Source organism: Hyaena hyaena, unplaced genomic scaffold (genome assembly GCF_003009895.1).
Source record: "Hyaena hyaena isolate Hyena2069 unplaced genomic scaffold, ASM300989v1 scaffold_14, whole genome shotgun sequence".
NCBI classification, from domain to species: Eukaryota; Metazoa; Chordata; class Mammalia; order Carnivora; family Hyaenidae; genus Hyaena; species Hyaena hyaena.
This window is the reverse complement of record NW_024080646.1, coordinates 2,045,489-2,066,220: the sequence shown is the minus strand read 5'-3', so window position 1 is coordinate 2,066,220 and position 20,732 is coordinate 2,045,489. Positions and strand designations below refer to the sequence as shown.

Here is a 20,732-nt window from a genome sequence, read left to right as displayed (position 1 = left end):
TTTTTCATATAAAAAATGTCCAAGAATATAACTTGAGAAAATATGGGGGGCCCTTTCTCAACAGGACTTCTGCTCCTTGAGAACACTGCCCCACAGTAAAGATTTCTGGGGGGAGGGGAAGTGCAGGAAAGGGATTATAATATTAAATTCGACATTTTTTATTGACTCCACGCAAGGCAAGCACTGTCATGTTTTTAGATGTTCCTTAACAGTCCAGGTGATAAATCAGTCATTAGTTTAAATTGATTTTTATTTATTTTTTTTAATGTTTTATTCATTTTTACGAAAGAGAGAGAGACATCATGAGCAGGGGAAGGTCAGAGAGAGAGGGAGTCACAGACTGAAACAGGCTCCAGGCTCTGAGCTGGCAGTCAGCACAGAGCCCGAAACGGGGCTCGAACCCACGAACCATGAGATCATGACCTAAGCGAAAGTCGGACGCTTAACCGACTAAGTCACCCAGGCACCCCAATCAGTCATTAGTTTAAAAGATATTTTAGAATTTTATTATTGAATATCCTTACTAGACCTTAGAGAATAATCCTGTTTCTAATCCTGCCAACCATCTTAATACGTATACAATTCGCCATTTGAGGGTATATTTGCTTTTTGAAGGTTTAATTCTTTGCCAAGAGAAACACATGAAGCAATGCTTACCTGTTCGTCACTGTGTGCCCAGTGCCTACGCACAATGCCTGCTACAGGTCTGAAACTCAATTCCTGTTGAATGAATGAATGCAATAGACACAAATTGATCCAAATAGTGTAGCGTGTCTGTTATGGAATGCTTGTTTTCAAATTATTTAAATTTGGTATAACAAAATGGTTATCAATCCTGACTCAGTTATGGGGCTGAAAGCATCTGTCTTTCACCAAAATGATGTCAATTTTCCAACCATCAATTTTCCAGTTTTCAGCTATATCATTTAGTCTCTTAGTGCTGCCTCCCACACCCCTCCCACATACCCTTCCTCCCTGCTTTCTGTTCCACTCTTTACATTTTTTTTTAAAAGAATAATCTTTGTTAAATAGGTGGTCCTTATTCATAATTAAATTCTGTATTTCTGGACATCTAGGTATCAAGAAATTTTATTACAATTCGCTTTTGCTTCCTTCCTGGAAGCCAAACTTATAACTAAAAAGTACCAAAGATAATCATTAGACGTATCTCAAAATGAAAATGTTAACATCAGACTTTGTCAAGTTACGTTTATCAATGACACTTTGATTTCTAAATCATGGTGAATCTGTGCTTTGAAACCTCTCTCAATTGCTTACTTATTAGTAGTTTTCAAGTATAGCGTTCTGTTCTAAAAATAAAGGATGATGCATCTAAATTACAAATCCTGTCCAAAAAAAAAGCCCCCACAAAATTTTCACCACTTTTCTTTCTGCAGAGTGTAAATATGTTTGATCCCTAGAGAACATTGCCAGTAGGTTTTAGGCAAACAAATAATAGCTTTTTAAAATTAACTGCTTCTCAAACTATCCACTTGCTTCTGGAGCTTAGGGGGAAAACATTTTATTTTGGGATTCACAGTATGCCTTTCATGCATAATTTTTAGTTTTCTTATCTATTATTTCCCCAATACTTTCTTAATTCCCGTTCCCCATGATGTTTCAAACCAATAATACTATTGAACACTTTCTGTTTCTTATCTATAATTACTTCTTCTGCCTAGACACTCACCTATTTTACATGTTTGGTCTACCTTTTACATTTATTGTCGGGAGACATGATCTCTGACCTCAAAGAAAATAAAGTGATATTTTTACCTTTGTGGTCTTTGCACTCTGTTTGTTCTTTGGATTTCATTGCTTCTAAGTTTGTTTTAATATTTTATTATGCTTTTCTATTTCATCAACTTTGTGGAAGTGTGACGACTTATTTTGATGCATTTTGACTCAATAATCCATATAGTCCTAGCATTAGATTAAATTATTCTAGATTACATTAATAAATTGAAAACATTTCATATTTTAACTATATGAATGTATGCACACATCTGTAGGGATATGCGTAGACTTACACACAGATATTATATAAATGATATACAGTATACAACATTTGCTAAGAACTTTCGTATATACACATACCATTTGCTCTTCCCAAGAGCCCTATGCAGTAGGCAAAGTATGGAGTGTGCCCATGTTAGCACTGAAAGAACTGAAGCTGAGGAAGGATTAGGGAAGATAACACAATGGTTCTGTCAACTGTTATTTGTACTCAGTTTTTTTCTAAGCCCAATATTTTCTTGTACTATGTTACATGGCATATGTTTAAACTCCCTCTACCTACAGCAGCAGGCTCTGAAGAATAGAAAAGGTTCAGGCTCAGTTGAAGACTGGCTTGTATAATATAATGTTTAATTCAACAAAATAAATCATTTGCCTTGATATGAGGATTTGCTTTTTTACAGGATTTCACGTGCCATTCAATCTCTTTATGATATGAATTGCACAGAATATTGCATACTTATGAGGAGTCCAATGTCCTATTCACGTGTGATTTGAAGAAACTGCATCACTATACAGTTCTTCAGAGAAATGTCCCCTTCTTTGTTTCTTTTTTCCATTTGTTTTAATCACCAGGTTTCAATTATTTATAAGTGTTTACTAAGGACCTCCCGTGTGTAAGGGACTCTCCTGAGAAACATGGCGGATACAAAGCCAAGCCCCGCCTCCACCCACCCCTGCCATGCTAGCCACTTGCTATTCTGTAAGCCAACCAGGCACGCTGCTTGCTGCCACAGGACTTTTGCTTTGCAAGTTCTTCCCATTTGTTTGCTCTTCACACAGATACCGGCAAAGAAGCTCCTGCCTGGTTATTTGCTACCTCTCCCGAAGTATTTAAGCAGTTCATTAGTACTCCTCTTATGGCACGGATTCCATTCTAATTTATATTATATTTATTGTTCTATATTAATCTTTCTTTAGTAAACTATACACCCTCTGGGGGCTGTGCTGGGGAGAAAGACGTGTATTCAAAAACCCACACTTGCGTAATGCTCATCCTCTTTACAAACCTGATAGCCTAATGCCTTGTACATAGCAGGAAATTAATAAATCTGTTATCTTAAATTGAAGCACCAAATGAGGAATAAAATGTTAGTGCCATAGGCTAATGTTCTCCAAAGTATGAGATATGTACTACCTTAATTGTAAAGTACAAATACTGTTCTTTCTGATTATGAAAAGGAAAAAAATCTCACTGAGATGCTAGTATGTCTTTAATACCTCTACAACACTTGATAAATTTTCTGGTATAACTGAAAGAACAGGTTTCAGGCTCTCAGCTTTTTGCAGATAGGAATATATAGCTAGAGTTCTTCAAACATTATTTTGCACTAATTGTATTAGTTTTATATTATCTTTTATTTATAATAAGTAATACTGATTATATACTTGTGGTTCTGATTATTTTTGCTCTTTATGTTAAATATTAAATGTTACAAAGAGAACTTATATGTAATACATAACGTGTAACTATTAAATCAACACCTGTGTGTCCCACTTAGCTTCCTGTGTATTCTTTTTAGACAACCCATTACTCTCAGTCGAATTTGCATTTCTTATTACAAATCAGGATATTTTCACATATTTACTGACCCTTCGTGTTTCCTGTTTGTGAAATGCCATTTCATGTTACTTTCCCATATTCTAACTTGTAGGTTTGTGTTTTCTTATTGATTTACGGCCGTTTTCCACATATTTAGTAAACTAGTCATTTTCCCAGCGATATGTGTTATTAATGTTTTATCACCTTATACCTTCCATTTTTGCTCACATTATAGTAACTTTTAATACACAAGTTATTATGTTTAAGGTAGATGAACATATCAATTGTTTTGTGATTTATGCTGTCTGGGTATTATTTGAGAAATCATTTCCAACCTAGGGTCATAAAAATATTCTTTATATTTTCTTCTAAAAGATTTATGGTTTTGTCTCTCACACATTTTTACATAAATGAGTATTCTATTTTATTTTTAATTTTCTATATGGATAATGAATTGAATACTCCATTCTTTCACTTACATCCAAAGATAGCTATATTCTACATTGAGTTTTTCTATGCCTACTATCTCTTGGAGTACCTCTGTTTTGTTCAGTGGAATAATCCCACATTATTTTAATTGCTGCATATTCATTATTAATTGCCTGCATAGTAGGACAATCATCCCCTGCTTGTTGTTTTCCTTCAAGACAATCTTTGCTATTCTTCACCTTTCATTATTACATATACATTCTTGAATCTTCTTGTCCAGTTCCAAAAAAGTAAAAGCTTAAAAAAGTACATTTTAAAGTGTTGAAGTTTTCACTGGAATAGTGGAAAATATGTGGAAAACTATGAATTTATGGATCAAAATAGAGTATTTGACAACTTTACAGTATTGAGTCTTCTTTCCCATAAATAAGTTAAACGTAATCATTATATAGATCTTGAAAAGTATCTTCCAATAATGTACCATTTTTCTCCATAAATGCCTTGAACAGCTTAGATTTTATTTCTAAGTAACTTAAGTTTTGTGTTTTTTATAAATAGGATTATTTTACAACTTATATTTTTCACTTTTTTGCTGGTGAATAAAAATCTAATTGGCTTCTATGAGTTGATTTGGTACCCAACAAATTTGCTAAAGTTTTACTTATTATAATACTTTGCTTTAGATTCTTTGGTTATTTTTTTATATACAAATATAAGGTCTCCAAATGACAGTTTGATTTGTTTCTTTTCAATTTTAGTGCTTCCTATTATTATATACTTAACTGCATTTTTATTTTATCGTACATTGTTGGTTAGGTCAATCAACAGAACTTATTAGTGATTTTATTATAAACTAATAATTGCATTCAAACTTCTCCACTTATTATGCTTGCTAAAAACAATATTTTAAATATTCTTCATTAGGGTAAGGAAACCCATGCCTATTCCAAATGTTTTCATTGAAGCATGAAAATTTGTTGAATTTACATTTTTCGGTAACTCGAGATAAACATATAATTTGTCTCCTTTATACTGTTAATATGGTAATTCCATCAATCAATTAATTTCTTGAGATTGAACCCACCTTGAATTATTGTGATAAAACCATTTTTAATCACAGCATAAAATCTTTAACATAGTGGATTTAGTGTGTTAATATTTTCTTTAAAATTCTTAAAAGTAAAATCATGAGTATAATTATCTAAATTTTTCTTTGTCTGGTTTTCATATGGAGATTAAACAAACGGGAGTGTCCCTTCTTTTTGTATTTTCTGGCACAGCTTTGGAATTATGTGTATGTTCTGGTATTTTCCTTGTGGGAAGGTTTTCAAGCCTTTATCAAACTCTTTAATGTTTATGGAATCATTCTACTTTCTTTTTCATCTTGAGCCAGCTTTGGTAGCATACTATGCTTAAACCATTTCCATAAGATCAAACCTATTAAGTTACTTGTATAAAACTATTCATAATAGTCTCTTATTTTTTTATCTTGTGCATTTTTATTTTTTAATAAAATTTAAAATTTTAACATATTTAATATGTATATTAACATATATATTAATCTGCTGTAATCTTAAGTGTATTGCTTGATGAAATTTTACCTATGTATAGAGACTTGTAACAACCACATAGATCAAGATGTAGAACATTTCTAGCACCCAAAAAATTCCCTCTTGCCCCTTCCGAGTTCACACTATTGCAGAGGTAACTATTTTGACTTTAATCCTCACACAGATTTAATTTTGCCTATTCTCACACTTCAGGTGAGTGGAGGCATGTAGTGGTATGTGTCTGGTTTCTCTTTGTGAACTCTATATATGAGTCATCAAAGTTGTTATATAGCAATAGTTCATTCCTCTTCATCATCGTGTACTGTTCCATTGTGTAAATGGAATGATTTCATACCATTATACAGATGAATTTATTCATTTTATTTTGACAGACATTTTGATTGACTGTAGCTTGAAGCTTATATGCAAAATCTGTTATAAATATTCTTGTTTATAACCTGTGGTAAACATTAGCACTCCTAGCCCTAAGATAATAGACCTAGGAAGAGAATTTATGTATAACAGAGTGGGCTAGTATTCAACTCCAGTATATACTGCCTGGCAATTTTTTTTATAACACTTGTACAAAATTATACTGCCACTAGTAAAATGAGAGAGTTCCAACTGCTCTCCATTCTTGCAAAATAAGAATTTTTGCGTTCATTTTTATTTCAGCTATTGTGGTATGTGTAGTGGTATGTGTAGTAAAAAAATTTTTAAATTTTTAATGTTTTATGTTATTTTCTAAGAGACAGAGAGGGACAGAATGCAAGTAGGGGAGAGGCAGAGAGAGAGAGGGAGGGAGACACAGAATCCAAAGCTGAGCTGTCATCACAGAGCCTGATGCGGGGCTCGAACCCACGTACACGAGATCATGACCTGAGCTGAAGTGGGGCATTTAACTGACTGAGCCACCCAGGAGGCCCCTTTCCTATTATTTTTTAAATTTCTGCATGTATGATATTATGGCTCCCCTTCATTATTATTATTTAATGTTATTTTTTAACTTGATTAATGTCACCAGAAGTTCATAAATTTTGTTAGTCTTTTCATAGAACTAGCTTTTTAGTTCATTGTTAGTATTCTATTACATTTCTTTTGGTCTTTGCTTTATAATTTTCCTCTCTTCTACTTTCTCATGGGCTTGTTTTGTTGTTCTGGTTCGAATGTCTTAAGTTGGATGTTTAGCTTATTGATATCATGCCTTTAAATTTTCTAATATGTATACTTATGTTCTAACAGTTTTTCCTCTAACAATTTTTGCTTTGTTTCCATCCCCCAGGTTCTGCAGTACAGTTATCTTTCCATTTTAAGTATTTATAATTTCTCTTTTTATGCCCCCTTTGTTCCATGTGTGGTTTTAATTTTAAAATTTAGGGAGGTTTTTAAAAAGATACCTTTTTCATGAATAATATATTTGTATTGTGGCCAGAGAATGTGATTTTGTGTGAACCTAAGCTTTTAAAGTTTATACTAACTTTTAATGTTTTTAAAAAATTTTAAACATTTATTTCATTTTGAGAGACAGAGCAGGACAGAATGCAAGCAAGAGAGGGGCAGAGAGAGAGGGAGACACAGAATCTAAAGCAGGCTCCAGGCTCTGAGCTGTCAGCACAGAGTCCAACAAGGGGCTCGAACTCACAAACTGCTATATCATGACCTTAACAGAAGCTGGACGCTTAACCAACTGAGCCACCCAGGTGCCCTTATACTATTTTATTTTTAAATTTTTTATGTCTTTATTTTATTTTGAGAGACAGAGACAGAGAGTGAGCAGGGGAGGAGCAGAGAGAGAGGGAGACACATAATCTGAAGCAGGCTCCAGTCTCTGAGCTGTCAGCAGAGCCTGACACGGGGCTCGAACCCACAGACTGTGGGATCATGACCTGAGCCGAAGTTGGACACGCAACCAACTGAGCCACCCACACGCCCCTATATTATTTTTTATAAAGGACTTTCTTTATGGTAGGCAAAGAGTGAAGGTAACCAGTCAGCATGCAGGTGTGGGACAGAGGATGCATGAGATGTAAACAGCAGGGGTGCCTGACCCCAAAGGTTTGAAGAATAGAAAAGATATAGAGACACAAACAAAGTTTCAGATAGAATGACTAGGAAAGATGGAACATTGTGGAACACTGCTGAAAATGGGGGGAAAAGAAATTGTGATTCAATTTGGTTAAAGGGCTAGAAAAATGTAAAACTTATAATGTCAAACGGGTAGCTGAAAATCCAAGACTGGGCCTTAGAATGAGGCTGACATTTGAAATTTGCTATTTTAGTCATCTGTATGGTATAATGAGTAAAAGGAAATGGGTGTGAGAGGAAGAGAAGGGCAGATTAGCCAAATTATGGAAACAGCCTAAATGTCCATCAACTGATGAACGGATAAAGAAGATGTGATTTATATATATATATAATGGAATACTACTTGGCAATAAGAAAGAATCCAGCCATTTGCAGCAATGTGGATGGAACTGGAAGGTATTATGCTGAGTGAAATAAGTCAGTTAAAGACAGATACCATATGTTTTCACTCATATGTGGATCTTGAGAAACTTAACAGAAGACCATGGGGGAAGGGAAGGGGAAAAAATAGTTACAAACAGAGAGGGAGGGAGGCAAACTATAAGATACTCTTAAATACAGAGAACAAACTGAGGACTGATGGAGGGGAGGGGTGGGAGAGAGGGAAAAATGGGTGATGGGCATTGAGGAGGGCACTTGTTGGGATAAACACTAGGTGTTGTATGTAAGCAATAAACCATGAGAATCTACCCCAAAAACCAAGAGCACACTTTACACACTATAAGTTAGCCCATTTGACAATTTTGGTTTTCTTTCATTATTCAAAATCATCTTACATATTTACTAATTTCTACCTCAACACCACTTAAGCCAAAACGTAAAATGCTCCTCCTACACAGAATTCTGCCACCACATAGGGTGATTCCACACTCTTTTGGCCTAGTACTCAAGGAACAAATATTATGTGCAATTCAAGATTTATGGCTGTATACAAAAACATTCTGACTTCTGAATTCCATATTTGGAACCATATGGAACACATCAGCATGAAAATCCATAACTGGAAAGAAGTACAGAAAATGGAGGGATGGTAGTGGCAGCAAGTTCAATGTATGGGGCAATGGTCAATGCGAGGTAAGCATAGGACTAGGGATAAAGAGTAGACATGAGACAGCTGCTTCCACACCTTGATATTTATGCCAGGGGACTTAACGCCCTGTACTACTACACCATAGATGCCAAACAAATATTGAACACAATAATAAATCTGAAAGCAGATTGAACTTGGCAAAGCAACTCATTCTATTTCAAGAACATCTTGAATCTTACAAATTTATTTGGCCATGTAAATTTTCTACTTAATTTAAAAATATTATTGGGGCACCTGGGTGGCTCAGTCGGTTAAGTATCCAACTTTGGCTCAGGTCATGATCTCAAGGTTTCTGTGTTTGAGCCCCGGGCAGGCTCTCTGCTGACAGCTCAGAGCCTGGAGCCTGCTTCAGATTCTGTGTCTCCCTCTCTCAGCCGTCCCCCACTCATGAGCAATCTCTCTCTCGAAAATAAACAGACATTAAAAGATATTTTTAAAAAGTAAAAATGTGTATCAGTTTAACCTTAAATATATATATGCATATATATATTTAAAGATTGTTTTATATATATATATAAATTTATGTAATAATACATATATTATTTACAAAGGGGGCACCTGGGTGGCTCAGTCAGTTGAGCACCTGACTCTTGATTTCAGCACAGGTTGTGATCCCAGGGTCACGGGATCAAGCCCCATACTGGGCTCTGCACTGAGCATAGAGCCTACTTAAGATTCTCTGTCTCTCCCTCTGCCCCCTTCCCTGCTCGTTCTTTCTTAAAAAAATATAAAAATATAGATATGTAAACATGTATGTATGTATATATCTATATCTATATCTGTAATTTATCTAGAAGACACCTACTTAGTTTTTGTTCTTTTAACTTAGCAAAATTTAGTATCCGCAATTTAAAGTTAAAATCTTAAATCCCTCCTCTTGTGGAAATTTTTACTACATAAAACAAAATAAAACAGACTGTGGAATGTGAGTGGGTTCCGAATTACCACCACGTACATTGCCATTTTCAGTACCCGAACCATGAAGAAAGAATCCTGACTTCAAGGTACTTAAAACAGACTTTCATATTAAAGATGATTTTTGAATTGTTAGAAACCTCAAGTCTTTTAGCTTATTTTAAATTTTAAATATTAAGGCATGCAAGCTTGACTTTAAAGCACGTAAGCACAATTGGGTAAACTTATCTATACTTCTATGCATGAGTTACCAGATACACATGCATATACATCTTTAGATGGAGTAGATACTGTTTTTGTTACTTTGAAGTGCTTATATTATGTTCATTTATTCAACTGATATTTACTGAGACCTTATGACAAGCAGGTTGGGTATTCAGAGGTGAGAAAAAGGAAGAAGGAAATAAACAAATAATAATTTGAAAGGAAAATCCTAAGGAGGGGACTCACTTTGATAAGATTCTGAGGGGAGGCCCATCTGACAGATGAGAAAGATGCAGAGAAGCTGATCCAGGAGAGCAGTCCAGGTGAACAGGCGGCGCAGTGGGAAGCCTCGGAAGCAGACCCCTCCTCAGGAGGCCAGGAGGCCAGGCACAGTGTGTGAGCAGCAGGAACCCCGGCCAGCCACAGTCAGACTGTGTGTGGCCTCCTAAACTAGTGAGAGGTGGGGCTTGTAACTGAGCGAAGTGGGAAGTCTCTGAAGAATTTTAAGAGACTCCATAATTTACATGTCTGCAAGATTCTATCCAATGCAGCAGGAAGGATGGATTGGAAACACACAGAAGATGGAGAGGACTCCGTTAGGAACCCTTGCCTGCAGTATCCAGGCGAGGACTGCAGCCCAGACAATGACGATGGCTTTGGACATAGAAAGACCTGGATGGGATACTCATTAAAGGCACAATCAGCAGTACTCATTAACAGATTAGATGTGGGGAATGAGGAAAGAATCAGGAACAACTCCCAGGTTTCTTGCCTGAATAAGTGGGTGTAGGGTGGTTCCCTTTACAAAGATGATGGAAGTCTGAAAAAAGAAATCGGTTTCAGGAGAGAAAATCGAGAGTTTAGGCTGTGTTCATTACACTTCAAATGTCTAGAAGAGATACAGATGAAAGAAACCAAGCTGTCAGTAGCACTCAGTAATCTGGAACTAAGAGGAGGTGTAAGTTATGAACGTACATTTGGGAATTCTTAGCAGAGATAGTTACAGCCACGTGAATACATGAGATGTCTGTTGAGAGAGCAGACAGAGAAGAAAAAGAGGGCCAAGGTTGGGTCTCAAAGAATCCCTACACTTTTAGAACAGGCACCAGAGAAAAAACGTCCAAAGGCCAAAGTAGGAAGAAAACTAGGAGAGGAAATGCTGTGAAGTCACAGGTGCATGTCAAGGAAGGAGCTGTCTACCGGGCTTCATGCCATAGGGATGAAAACGGAAAGGCTTTCTTTGGAATCTGGAGACCACTGACCAAGTTGGTAGGACCACCCACAACTTCTCTGGGAAAGCAGGCCTTGACTGGAGTAGCACAGTGAACAGCAGATGGGGCCATGTTCACGATGTCTATGATGGACCTTCAATGATGGTGGAATGTTTTGAGTCCGAATGGGGTAAAAAAGCGTGGCTAGTGGTCCTAAAGTTAACATGCTCAGAAGAAGAGTGCACATTTATCCAACACCTTCTAGGTTTCCATCATTGTACCAAGTGACTCCTGTATGAAAAAAGCGAGGTGGCCAGCTGCCCACCATGCCGTCACGTATGGGAAAAGGCTCTGGGCAAGCCACCAGCCAGACACAGTTCCACAGCAGCCATCCACAGAGGCGTCTGCCTACTGTGCGCCTGGCACTGTAATGGGTATTAGAAACAGGAGGAGACTGAGTAAATTCTTGCCCTGAGGAATTCATAGGAAGGGAAACCTAAAGAGGTAACTATAAAGCAAAGTGACAACTTTTATTTATTTATGATGTATTGTATACACAGAGTATTCAAGGAGAGAAGAGATGTTCAGGGTGGGAAGTCGGGGTCATAGGAGGCCCTCTAGAAGAGGTGACGCCCAAATAGAGGGTATGGTGGACAGCCTTATGGACGGTGGAGGGCAGTCAGGAGGAGGGAGAGCATTTGGGCGGAAGGACAGGGTAGGCTTAGTGAGATACAGACACACTGTGTCACCTATGGGTTAATTAAAGTATTTTCAACTGTGAAGTAAGGTGTTAAGTAGGAAAGGTGTAAGTAAGGTGAAGTAGGAAAAGGAAGGGAAAATTTAGCTGGGGCCAGAACCTGAAGAGTCATTATATTTCATCATAAAAGGATATTATACCATCCTATAAGGATAAAGGTACAGAGCACTCAAAATGTTTCAGACAGGGAGGGACATGCTATTCAGATTTGTGTTTCAGATAGATTGTTCTGGCAGCTTTGTGGAGACAGATTTGAAAATGATAAGACCAAAGTCCAAGGGAACAATTAGGAGGCTGCTTCAGTAGTTTAATGAAAGATGACCAGAGATTGAATTATAAATGTGGTAAGGGGATGGAGAGGAGGGGATTGATCTAAGAAATATATATGAGCTGAAATAGAGATCACTTGATGACCAACTGGATGTGGAGAAAAGGGAGACAAGAAAATCAATGGCTCCACAAGTGAAACGGAAAATATAAGAAAAGAAGCAGGTTCGGAGAAAAGGATGATGAGTTCTGTTTTGGTCCCATGGAGTTTAAAGAGCATGGAAACATGTGAGTGAACATATCCAGAAGGCAGCTGTGTGTAGGAGTTTGAAAATCATTAGAAAGTGGTAAGTCATAGATAATCATTTTTAAAATCAGTTTCATTGAGAGGTAATTCACATACAAAAATTCACTAATTTTACATCTGATGAGTATTAATAACTGCATACACTCATGTAACCACCATCAGAGTCAAGAGAGAATATTTCCGTCAGCCCCTGGAAGTTCCCTCGTGCATTTTGGAGACATCATTTGGAGTCATCCGTAAAATGTGGTAGCTTGATCCATGCGAAGGGATGAAGCCACATAGAGCGGGGATGCAAAGAGTGACAGCAGCACTGGGGCCCTAACTTACAGAAGCACACAGAGTACGAAGAAGGCTACAGATCATTCTGTGAAGGGAACCAGGAGGGAGAAGAGAGGTTAAAGAGGAAGTGGCCAGTAGTGACAAGTAGAAGAGTACACAAACCAGGGTAAGTTCTCTTTAAAAAAAAAAAAAAAAGGCATCGCATTGGTCAATTGGATCAATAGAGACCTTAAAGAGGTCAGCTGCAGTGCAGTGATGGAAGCCTATGATCCCTTGCAGTGGGCGGAGGAAGTGAATGACAAGAGAAAATAAGACAGAAATACAGAGAGGATTTTATGAAAAGAACATGGATGAGACTGCAGCTAGAGGAAAGTCCAGTGGATTTATGAAGAGAGAATCCTGAACCTGGAGTTAGAGAGAGCCAGATTCTCAGAGCCCTTTGTTTACCATTCACTAGCAGTGTCATCTTAGATCTCAATTTATCTGGGCCTGCTTTGCTGTCTGTAAAAGAAGGCAGCTTAATCAGATAATCTCCATGGTCCCTCTGGTTCTGATTCTGTAGCACCGTGCGAGTACCCAGCAACACACACACAACTGGGGACCCCCGCAAGAGCAATTACAATGGACTGGTAGGGGTGGTGTGAGTTGAGATGTGAGTAAATAACCTCATGAAGACATGTGGCTCCAGAGGTCCTGGAGAAATGGAAGCAGGAGGAAGCATCTTCTAATGTCATCATGAGAAAACATTTTGGGGTCCAGATGGGGCAGAACCTGACCAGACTGGATCAGTGTCCATGAACTCCAGGAGAAGCACTAACATTTATTCAACACACAGTAAATGTCAGTAACTCCATGAGGTGTTTCATGTATGGAAACATCTAGATGGCCAGCATTCTTCTTGTGTCAGGTTATCTCTATGATATATGGAATCATTGTAGGTATCGTTGTAGGTTATGTATAAATGTATATCATACTCAATGTTTAAGAGCAAAAGGGAAATGAATAGGTTTCCCCAAATATTTTATTCAAAACAAAGATTCTATAGCAAAATTAGATTGATAATTATAGGATTTTGGCACAAAGAAAACATTGGTCTCAAATTCAGAAAGTGTTATTATGCAGAAGAAATGGAGTTCGCATTCACATCTTTTGTCTTCAAGTCCAAATCTCTCCATTATGTGACAGCTACCTAGTATTATTCTTCCTGTAAGTGTCACGTGCCTTGTCTTTCATCCATTTCTTGGATCGCATGCATTTACACAGTACTTATCCTTCCCTAGATTATATCTAAAGCCCTTTTAAATAGGTAATCTAGTCCCAACCAAAGAAACATTCTTTTCAGTCTTTGAAATATTCATTCCAGTATCTACCAATACCCTTATGTGATCACAAATCATAGTCCAGGAAAAATTCTAATCTTGCTCTGACAGTATCTGTGTATCCAGGTTTTATTATCTCCCATGGTCTTCTTTTCTCTTGTGAAGTCTCAATCCTCAGCAAGAAGAAGAGATGAAAATACCACCTACATCACTAAGTCCTTCATTCCTACCTAGGGCATCTAAGTCAATACACATGCATGTCATACAACTTTTTGTGATAAAATACATTCCCACGTGGCATACCTGTGCTTTGGCAAAGACTTATGTAATAACTTCTCTTTTACCCACATGGTAAAAAACTTACACAACACTCATGAGAAGTCACAGGAGCTTAACTTGACTAACAAAGACTGTGAACAAATTAATTTTTATGATAGGTCCTTTTCTTGCTAATGCATTATATGGGGGCTTCTTTTTGTAAAATTTCACATATGACTAGATAATTTTCTATGTCAAGTCCAAATAATATGGCTTACTATACATTATTAACTATAGGAATTATCAGAAAGGGAGGAGCACATGACATTTTATGACTTCAATAGTATAATGAAGAAAAAATAATAACAATGGATGAAAATGTCAAACATATTAGTGAACTTTTGAAGCACTAAGGAAATATGTATCAATGAATCCTTATAGCTGGTCAGTTGAGGACATTGCTATAAGGTCTTCTAAACTCGGCTTAATAAGGAAGTACCCTTCTAAAAGAGTCACTTTTAACTCGAGGTATCTAAGTGCTTAAAAAACACTATTGTAAGAATTACAAGTAAAAAGTACTTTTAAAATATTTTATACATTATTCTATGTAAGTGCAGGATGTATACAAATTTTATCATTAAGATTTTAGGTATAATTAAAAACTTGACCATCTCTTAATGATAAATTCTCTAAGCAAATAACTCTAACCAAATTAATGTGTAAAGACTATTCATACTTCCTCCTTCATTAAAAAAAATTCACCTCAAATGGTATTATGATATATAGCAACTTAGGAATATCAAAACATACGCCAGGAACAGATCGGAAGGAATAGGCATCTACCTTTCCACAATCACTAGAAATGGGAGCTTCATTTTGCTTGATTTTTAGTGAACACACCACCACAATCACACACACACACACCACACACAAATACAGTCATTTTAAATCAAGTTTATGCACCACTTAAATCAAACATGAATATACAAACTCCCCTATATATGAGCAAAGCAAAATAAAAAAGGGGGAGAGGAATGATTTTCTACATAAACAGATTTCTAAAATTCTCATTCATAAGCATTTTAAAAATCAGACCTTTTAGGGACAAGTGGATACATCTGAATATGGACTCTTACAGATGATATTATAGACCCACTTGATTTCCTTAGCTGATTTAGTTCATTGCCTTAACTAATAATGTTATGGCTAAATAGGAAAGTGTCCTTATTCTTAGGAAAAATAATGACGTCTGAAACTGACTTTCATGTGGTTCAGGTTAATAAAAAGTTTGCAGAGAGAGAGAGAGAGAAATGTGACAAAATGTTCATATCCGGTACATCTGTGATACACACACACACACACACACACACACACAAACCACGTTCACTGTTATTCCTTTAGCTTTTCTGTAGGCTTAGACATCGTATGCAATAAAAAGTTGGAAAAAAATAATTCATTTCATATAACTACCAAGAGAAACTACTTAATCCCACACGGGAGCCAGGAGCCATTATCAAAACTGTGTTCTTCCAGCCGTCCTCATCAGTTTGAAAGGACTTCATTTATTTAAATGAGAGAGAGGTGCAGATTTCCTTGGAAGGAGAGAAAGGGAAGCAGCTTCAAAGTTTGGGAGCTTGCCTGTCACGCAGATGCCACATTTCAGGAGGATGGGCTCTGCGTCAGTCTTCCTGGCTCTCCCCTACCAGCTGACTGATGGCTATCTGCGGGGACACGCGGGGCGGGGGGGGCTCCTAGAGGGTGTGAGTGCAGAGACAAGATAAGGAAAAAGCAGTGACCCCAAACTGAAGGGAGATGGATCTCCCTGGAATTTTCATTTGGATGGATCTCCAGATAGGGGCAGGTAGGGAAGTGGAAAAGAACTCTTGGAAACCAGGTGATAAAGCATAAAGAAATTATAATAAAATGAGCCATCCTCCGCTCAGCTTCAAGGACTGATGACTTCTAAAACTATTTCGTTGCAAATGAACTTATTTTTCATACTCGTTATGGCAAAGTAGGCATGAAACCACTCAGTTCAGCTAAGGGGGAAAAATAATCCAGTCTAATTGTGAAACCCAAACCCAGAGAGTGAAGACCCGGGGAAATTTAAGGGGATGCCTTGAAAAGGAACATTGGGCACATGATGCTTAATAAATGTAGCGGCGTTTACAAAACCCTGTTGTGAGAAAATATTTTGTTCACTACCCAGAAGACAGAGAAACAGTGAGTGTTGACAACTTGGTATTATAAAGCCACCCCTACCCAATTTGTTATCCACAAATACATATATTCTTTTTAATTTACTCTAAGCCAGCATGTTGGCCCATAACATCTTACTTTTATGTCATTATCTCTCTGCCATACACACAAGTCATAGCTGGGGATTTCAACTCGTGGTAAAGCTACGCTGAGATTCCAGATCTCAGTGGTGCTGGCATGAGCGCTGATCTCTTCAGTCATAGAGAAGACAATATCCTAGGGAGACTGGAATTAGTCCTATTTTGCACCATTCAAGCCAAAATGCTGCTTATCAAGAAGCAAGTCATTGCTGGCTAATGGCTACGGGGGGGAGAAACACCACTAAGCATCTCTCGGCACATGACAATAAATAAGGCTGCAGAAGAGTTTACACACGAAGTGGCAACAGTTTCTTGAGGAGGTTAAAGAGCAAACATCAAAAAGGCAAGTTACCTCATCCGACTGGGAGGGACTGATTCTGGGCATTGGCGACACTTGGGGAGTTTTCAACTGCGTGCTGTTGCTATCTGGCACGAGCTCTCGGTGGACCGTTTGGATGTGGTTCTGGAGTTCGCTTTCCGACTCAAACTTAACGTTGCAGCTAGAACAGCGCGTCTTCAGTCCCCCCGCCTTGCCTTTACCCTCAATGGCACTCAGGTTCTCGTTCTGGCCCAAGCCCGGTCTACTCGTGCCGGGAGGGATGTTGATGCCTGGGCTGCCGCTCTTACTGAGACTCACACAGCCGGCACACAGACCATATGGCAGGCCATTGATATCAAGCTTCACCAGATCTTGCTTGGAACGGAACTCTTTGAGGCAAGATGCACACTTGTACAGTTTTTGGACATGTTGGCCACGCCCTGTGGTCTGGACGGCAGACCCATTCCCTGTCTTTTGCATGTGGAATGTCCCGTGGATTTTGAGTTCCAAAGTGGAGGTCACCGTCTGCATGCAGACCACGCAGCGAAACCCCGTCAGGGAATTCCGCAAGTCAGGGTGCATTTGGCAATGCTCTAAAAACTCCTCTTCGCTCTGGAGAGGCATCTTGCAGATCCGACAGTTCCCAGTATCAAGGCTCTTACTGTGCGTGACTTTGTGTTCGGTAAGAGTTAAAAGGGAGGGAAACCGCTCTCCACAAATGGGGCACATGTAGTGTTTGACGGGGCCTAGGTGGGTCTGCATATGTTCACGGAGGCCATTCTCAGAGAAGAAGGTTCGAGAGCACACGTTACACTTGTAATTCCCTTTAATGAGCTCAGCTTTCTTCTTCACGATGGCACTCTCTCCAGGTCTGATGTTATGGTCTCGGAGCTGGTGGTTCTGCAGCAGGGTCTCCATGGTGTAGGCTGCCCCGCAGATGTCGCACCCGTACATGGGCTCCGAGGTGTCCACATCTTCTTCGCTCCCGTCGTGACTGTTATGGGACTCCTGGCTGTTGGTCAGCAAGGTCTGCAGCTCCACCTCCTCCTTCTGCACTTGTTCGGAAGCCCCGTTCGTTCCGCAGTTGGGAGTCTTGGTTTCAAACACGCAATGCTTTTCCCTCAAGTGTTTCTCCAGCAAAATGATGGCGTGGAAGGCTTTGCTGCAAAACTTGCAATTGTACTTCTTACTGTGAGTGGTGATGTGACACTGCAGCTCCACCTCGGTGCCAAAAGACTCACCACAGAAGATGCACTTGTGCACCTTCCCTTGATTTTCCAGGTGGTTGTGTTTCACGTGGAGTTGTAGGTCGGTCTCATTGCGGAAGTCCCAGTTGCACGATGTGCACCTGTACACTTTCTTCTCGTTGCTGTGCTTTACAGCCAAATGGAGTTGAATGGAGACTTTAGAGTCGAACACTTCCTGGCAGAGGGTGCACCGGAAGAAGACAAAGGTGTGCATGTCCAGCAAGTGTTTCTGAAGGTCGTCCACCGATGTGAACTGCTTATCGCAGCTCTCGCAGATGTAGTATGTTGAGGTGATCATAAAATGAATGGTAACATGCTTCAGCAAGGATTCCTGATTGGGGAATTCCTTGTTGCACTGAGGGCAGGTCAATTTTGGAAGCACAGTGTCGAGGTGAGTTTTTAGGTGAGTCTGAAAGCTGTCTAGGGACGTGTACTTAGCACCACACTGATTACAGATATATTCTCCAGCCGGACGCGCAGGCGCACCTCCCACTGCCTGCATCATCTTAAGAGATGTCTGCTCTATGGCCACGGGAGATAAGGGGCTCAAGGCCCTGGATTTCTTCCCATTGTGAATGTAATTCAGGGCCAAGGGAATGTTTTTATGATTCTCTTTGATATGCTTGTTCAGTTTAAGAACGCTGTTGAATATTGGCGAATTCGTACAATAGGAACAAGAATAGACTTCGACTACTGGTTCTTTCGGAGTCCCAAGCACCGGAGACCCGAACCGGGAGCCACTGAGGTCGCAATGGACCTGTCTTATGTGCTCTTCAAGGGAAGAGTCAGTGAGAAACCCCATGTAGCAATGGGGACAAAAGAATGCATTGCTATCCTTAGCTGCAGGGTTCGCAAATCCATGAGAACATCTTATGTGTTCCTGAAGAGTGTTGAGGTCGTTGACAACTTCGGAGCAGAAGTTGCACTGGTAGACTATGGCAGGCATGGCAGAGACGATCAGACCTGGGTCCTGAGCCTCATGCACTTGCTTAAGATGTTCATTTAGGTTATAGAGCGAGGGCAACACCTCCAAGCAATACTGACAAATATGGGCCTGTTCTGGCTTGTCTAAGTGCATAGTTTTCAGGTGAATCTGCAGAACTGCCAGGCTCGAAAATAACTGCTTGTTGCAGTAAATACAGCTGTAGGTAACTTTCGCTTGTTTACTTGAGGGAACGGTCATGTCAGGGGTTTGCTGAGCAGCCCGCTTCCTCCCTCGGCTCTTTGGGATCGGCGGGGCAGCTTCCACCATGGTTGAGCTGTCCACGGAGAGGTTGGAATCTGGAGTCGTGCTGGACACTGAAGTGTAGCCCACGGTGACCAGAGAAGGGCTGTTGCTGTGGTTGCACGACTCGGGCTGCTGGTGACTGTCCATGTGGCTGTACAGCTCCTCGACCGTGTGGAAACTCTCAGAGCAGATGCTGCAAGAGTTCTTCTTCTCCCCACCATGCACCTGCTCCATGTGGTTCATGAGGGACGTCTCCTCCACAAACAGCTCGTGGCAGTAGATGCACTGGAGGGCCGCTCGATCCTCGTTCGGGGAGCACTCGGGGTGGCACTCCGCGATGTGCTTCTGCAGGTCTTCTGGGAAGTCAAAGCCTTCCTCGCACTGACTGCACTTCTGAGTGTCCTTCATCTTCCAGTCCTCCATCCTGGAGCCAGACTGGGACCCGTCCTTGTTTCTCTCATGTACCTGCATGTGTCCGTGTAAGGAGCTAGAGGACAGGAACCCACGGCGACAAATGGCACATTTATATGGCTTGTTGGACGTGTGAGTCTTTAAGTGGATCTTCAAGTGATCACTTCGGGAGAACGCAGCATCACACTCACTGCAGTGATATTTTTTGTCCCCCGTGTGGAGTTTGATATGGCGGTCGCGGCTCCGCTTGTGTTTGAACAGCCTACTACAATAGGTGCATTTGAAAGGCAGTTTGTCACTGTGGCTCTGCTCATGGTGCTTTAGGTAGCTGAGGCGGCTAAAGGACTTGTCGCAGAATTGGCATGGGTAAGGGAGTCCGGGGCCACCTTCTTCCTCTCCAAAGTCGCAACCTTCTCCGTGGCTGGGGGAAGTCTGGTCCTTGCTGGAAGGTGAGGAAGCTGGCCAGGAGCATGTGGGATCATCTTCAACATCCACTCCATCTGCAACGAGAAGCAACAGAACGTTTTATCTTACGGGTTGAGAACTCCGAGAACGAGTTTACTGTACCAATTAGACGGAGCCATACAGTCGGACCACCTAGAACCTTGCGAGGGAAAACAAAAATGGAGGACAGAATATTTGAGTGGAACGCTTCCAAATCTGAACCCAAAGCTTTTATTCTACATTTACTTTTTACCGGGTTGTAAAATATAAAAAGATATTAAATAGCTCTATGTCTAAATTACCCCTTTTATTACTTGTTATCATTTTTCCTTGGGAGCAAGGTATATATTACGCATCGACAATTTTATTAAAACGCAGATTTTAATATATTTAATGTTTCTTCTGTATTCATTCTAAAATGATTTGCATATTATGTGAGCATCTGAAGAATGAAATGAAAAGGGGAAATATTACAGGAATGATTTAAAATTAATGCAGTCAACCCAGATGTCTA

General features: G+C 39.5%; 1 protein-coding gene across 1 annotated transcript in view; it reads right to left on the bottom strand.

Moving 5' to 3' along the window:
* The window catches only part of ZNF521 (zinc finger protein 521), a 278,497-nt gene that overhangs the window by 141,646 nt on the left and 116,119 nt on the right, over positions 1-20,732 (bottom strand). The window contains exon 3 of the mRNA XM_039217599.1: positions 16,922-20,274. Coding sequence (XP_039073530.1) covers positions 16,922-19,834 — 2,913 coding nt within the window. The 5' untranslated portion in view covers positions 19,835-20,274. The remainder of the gene's footprint in view (positions 1-16,921; positions 20,275-20,732) is intronic.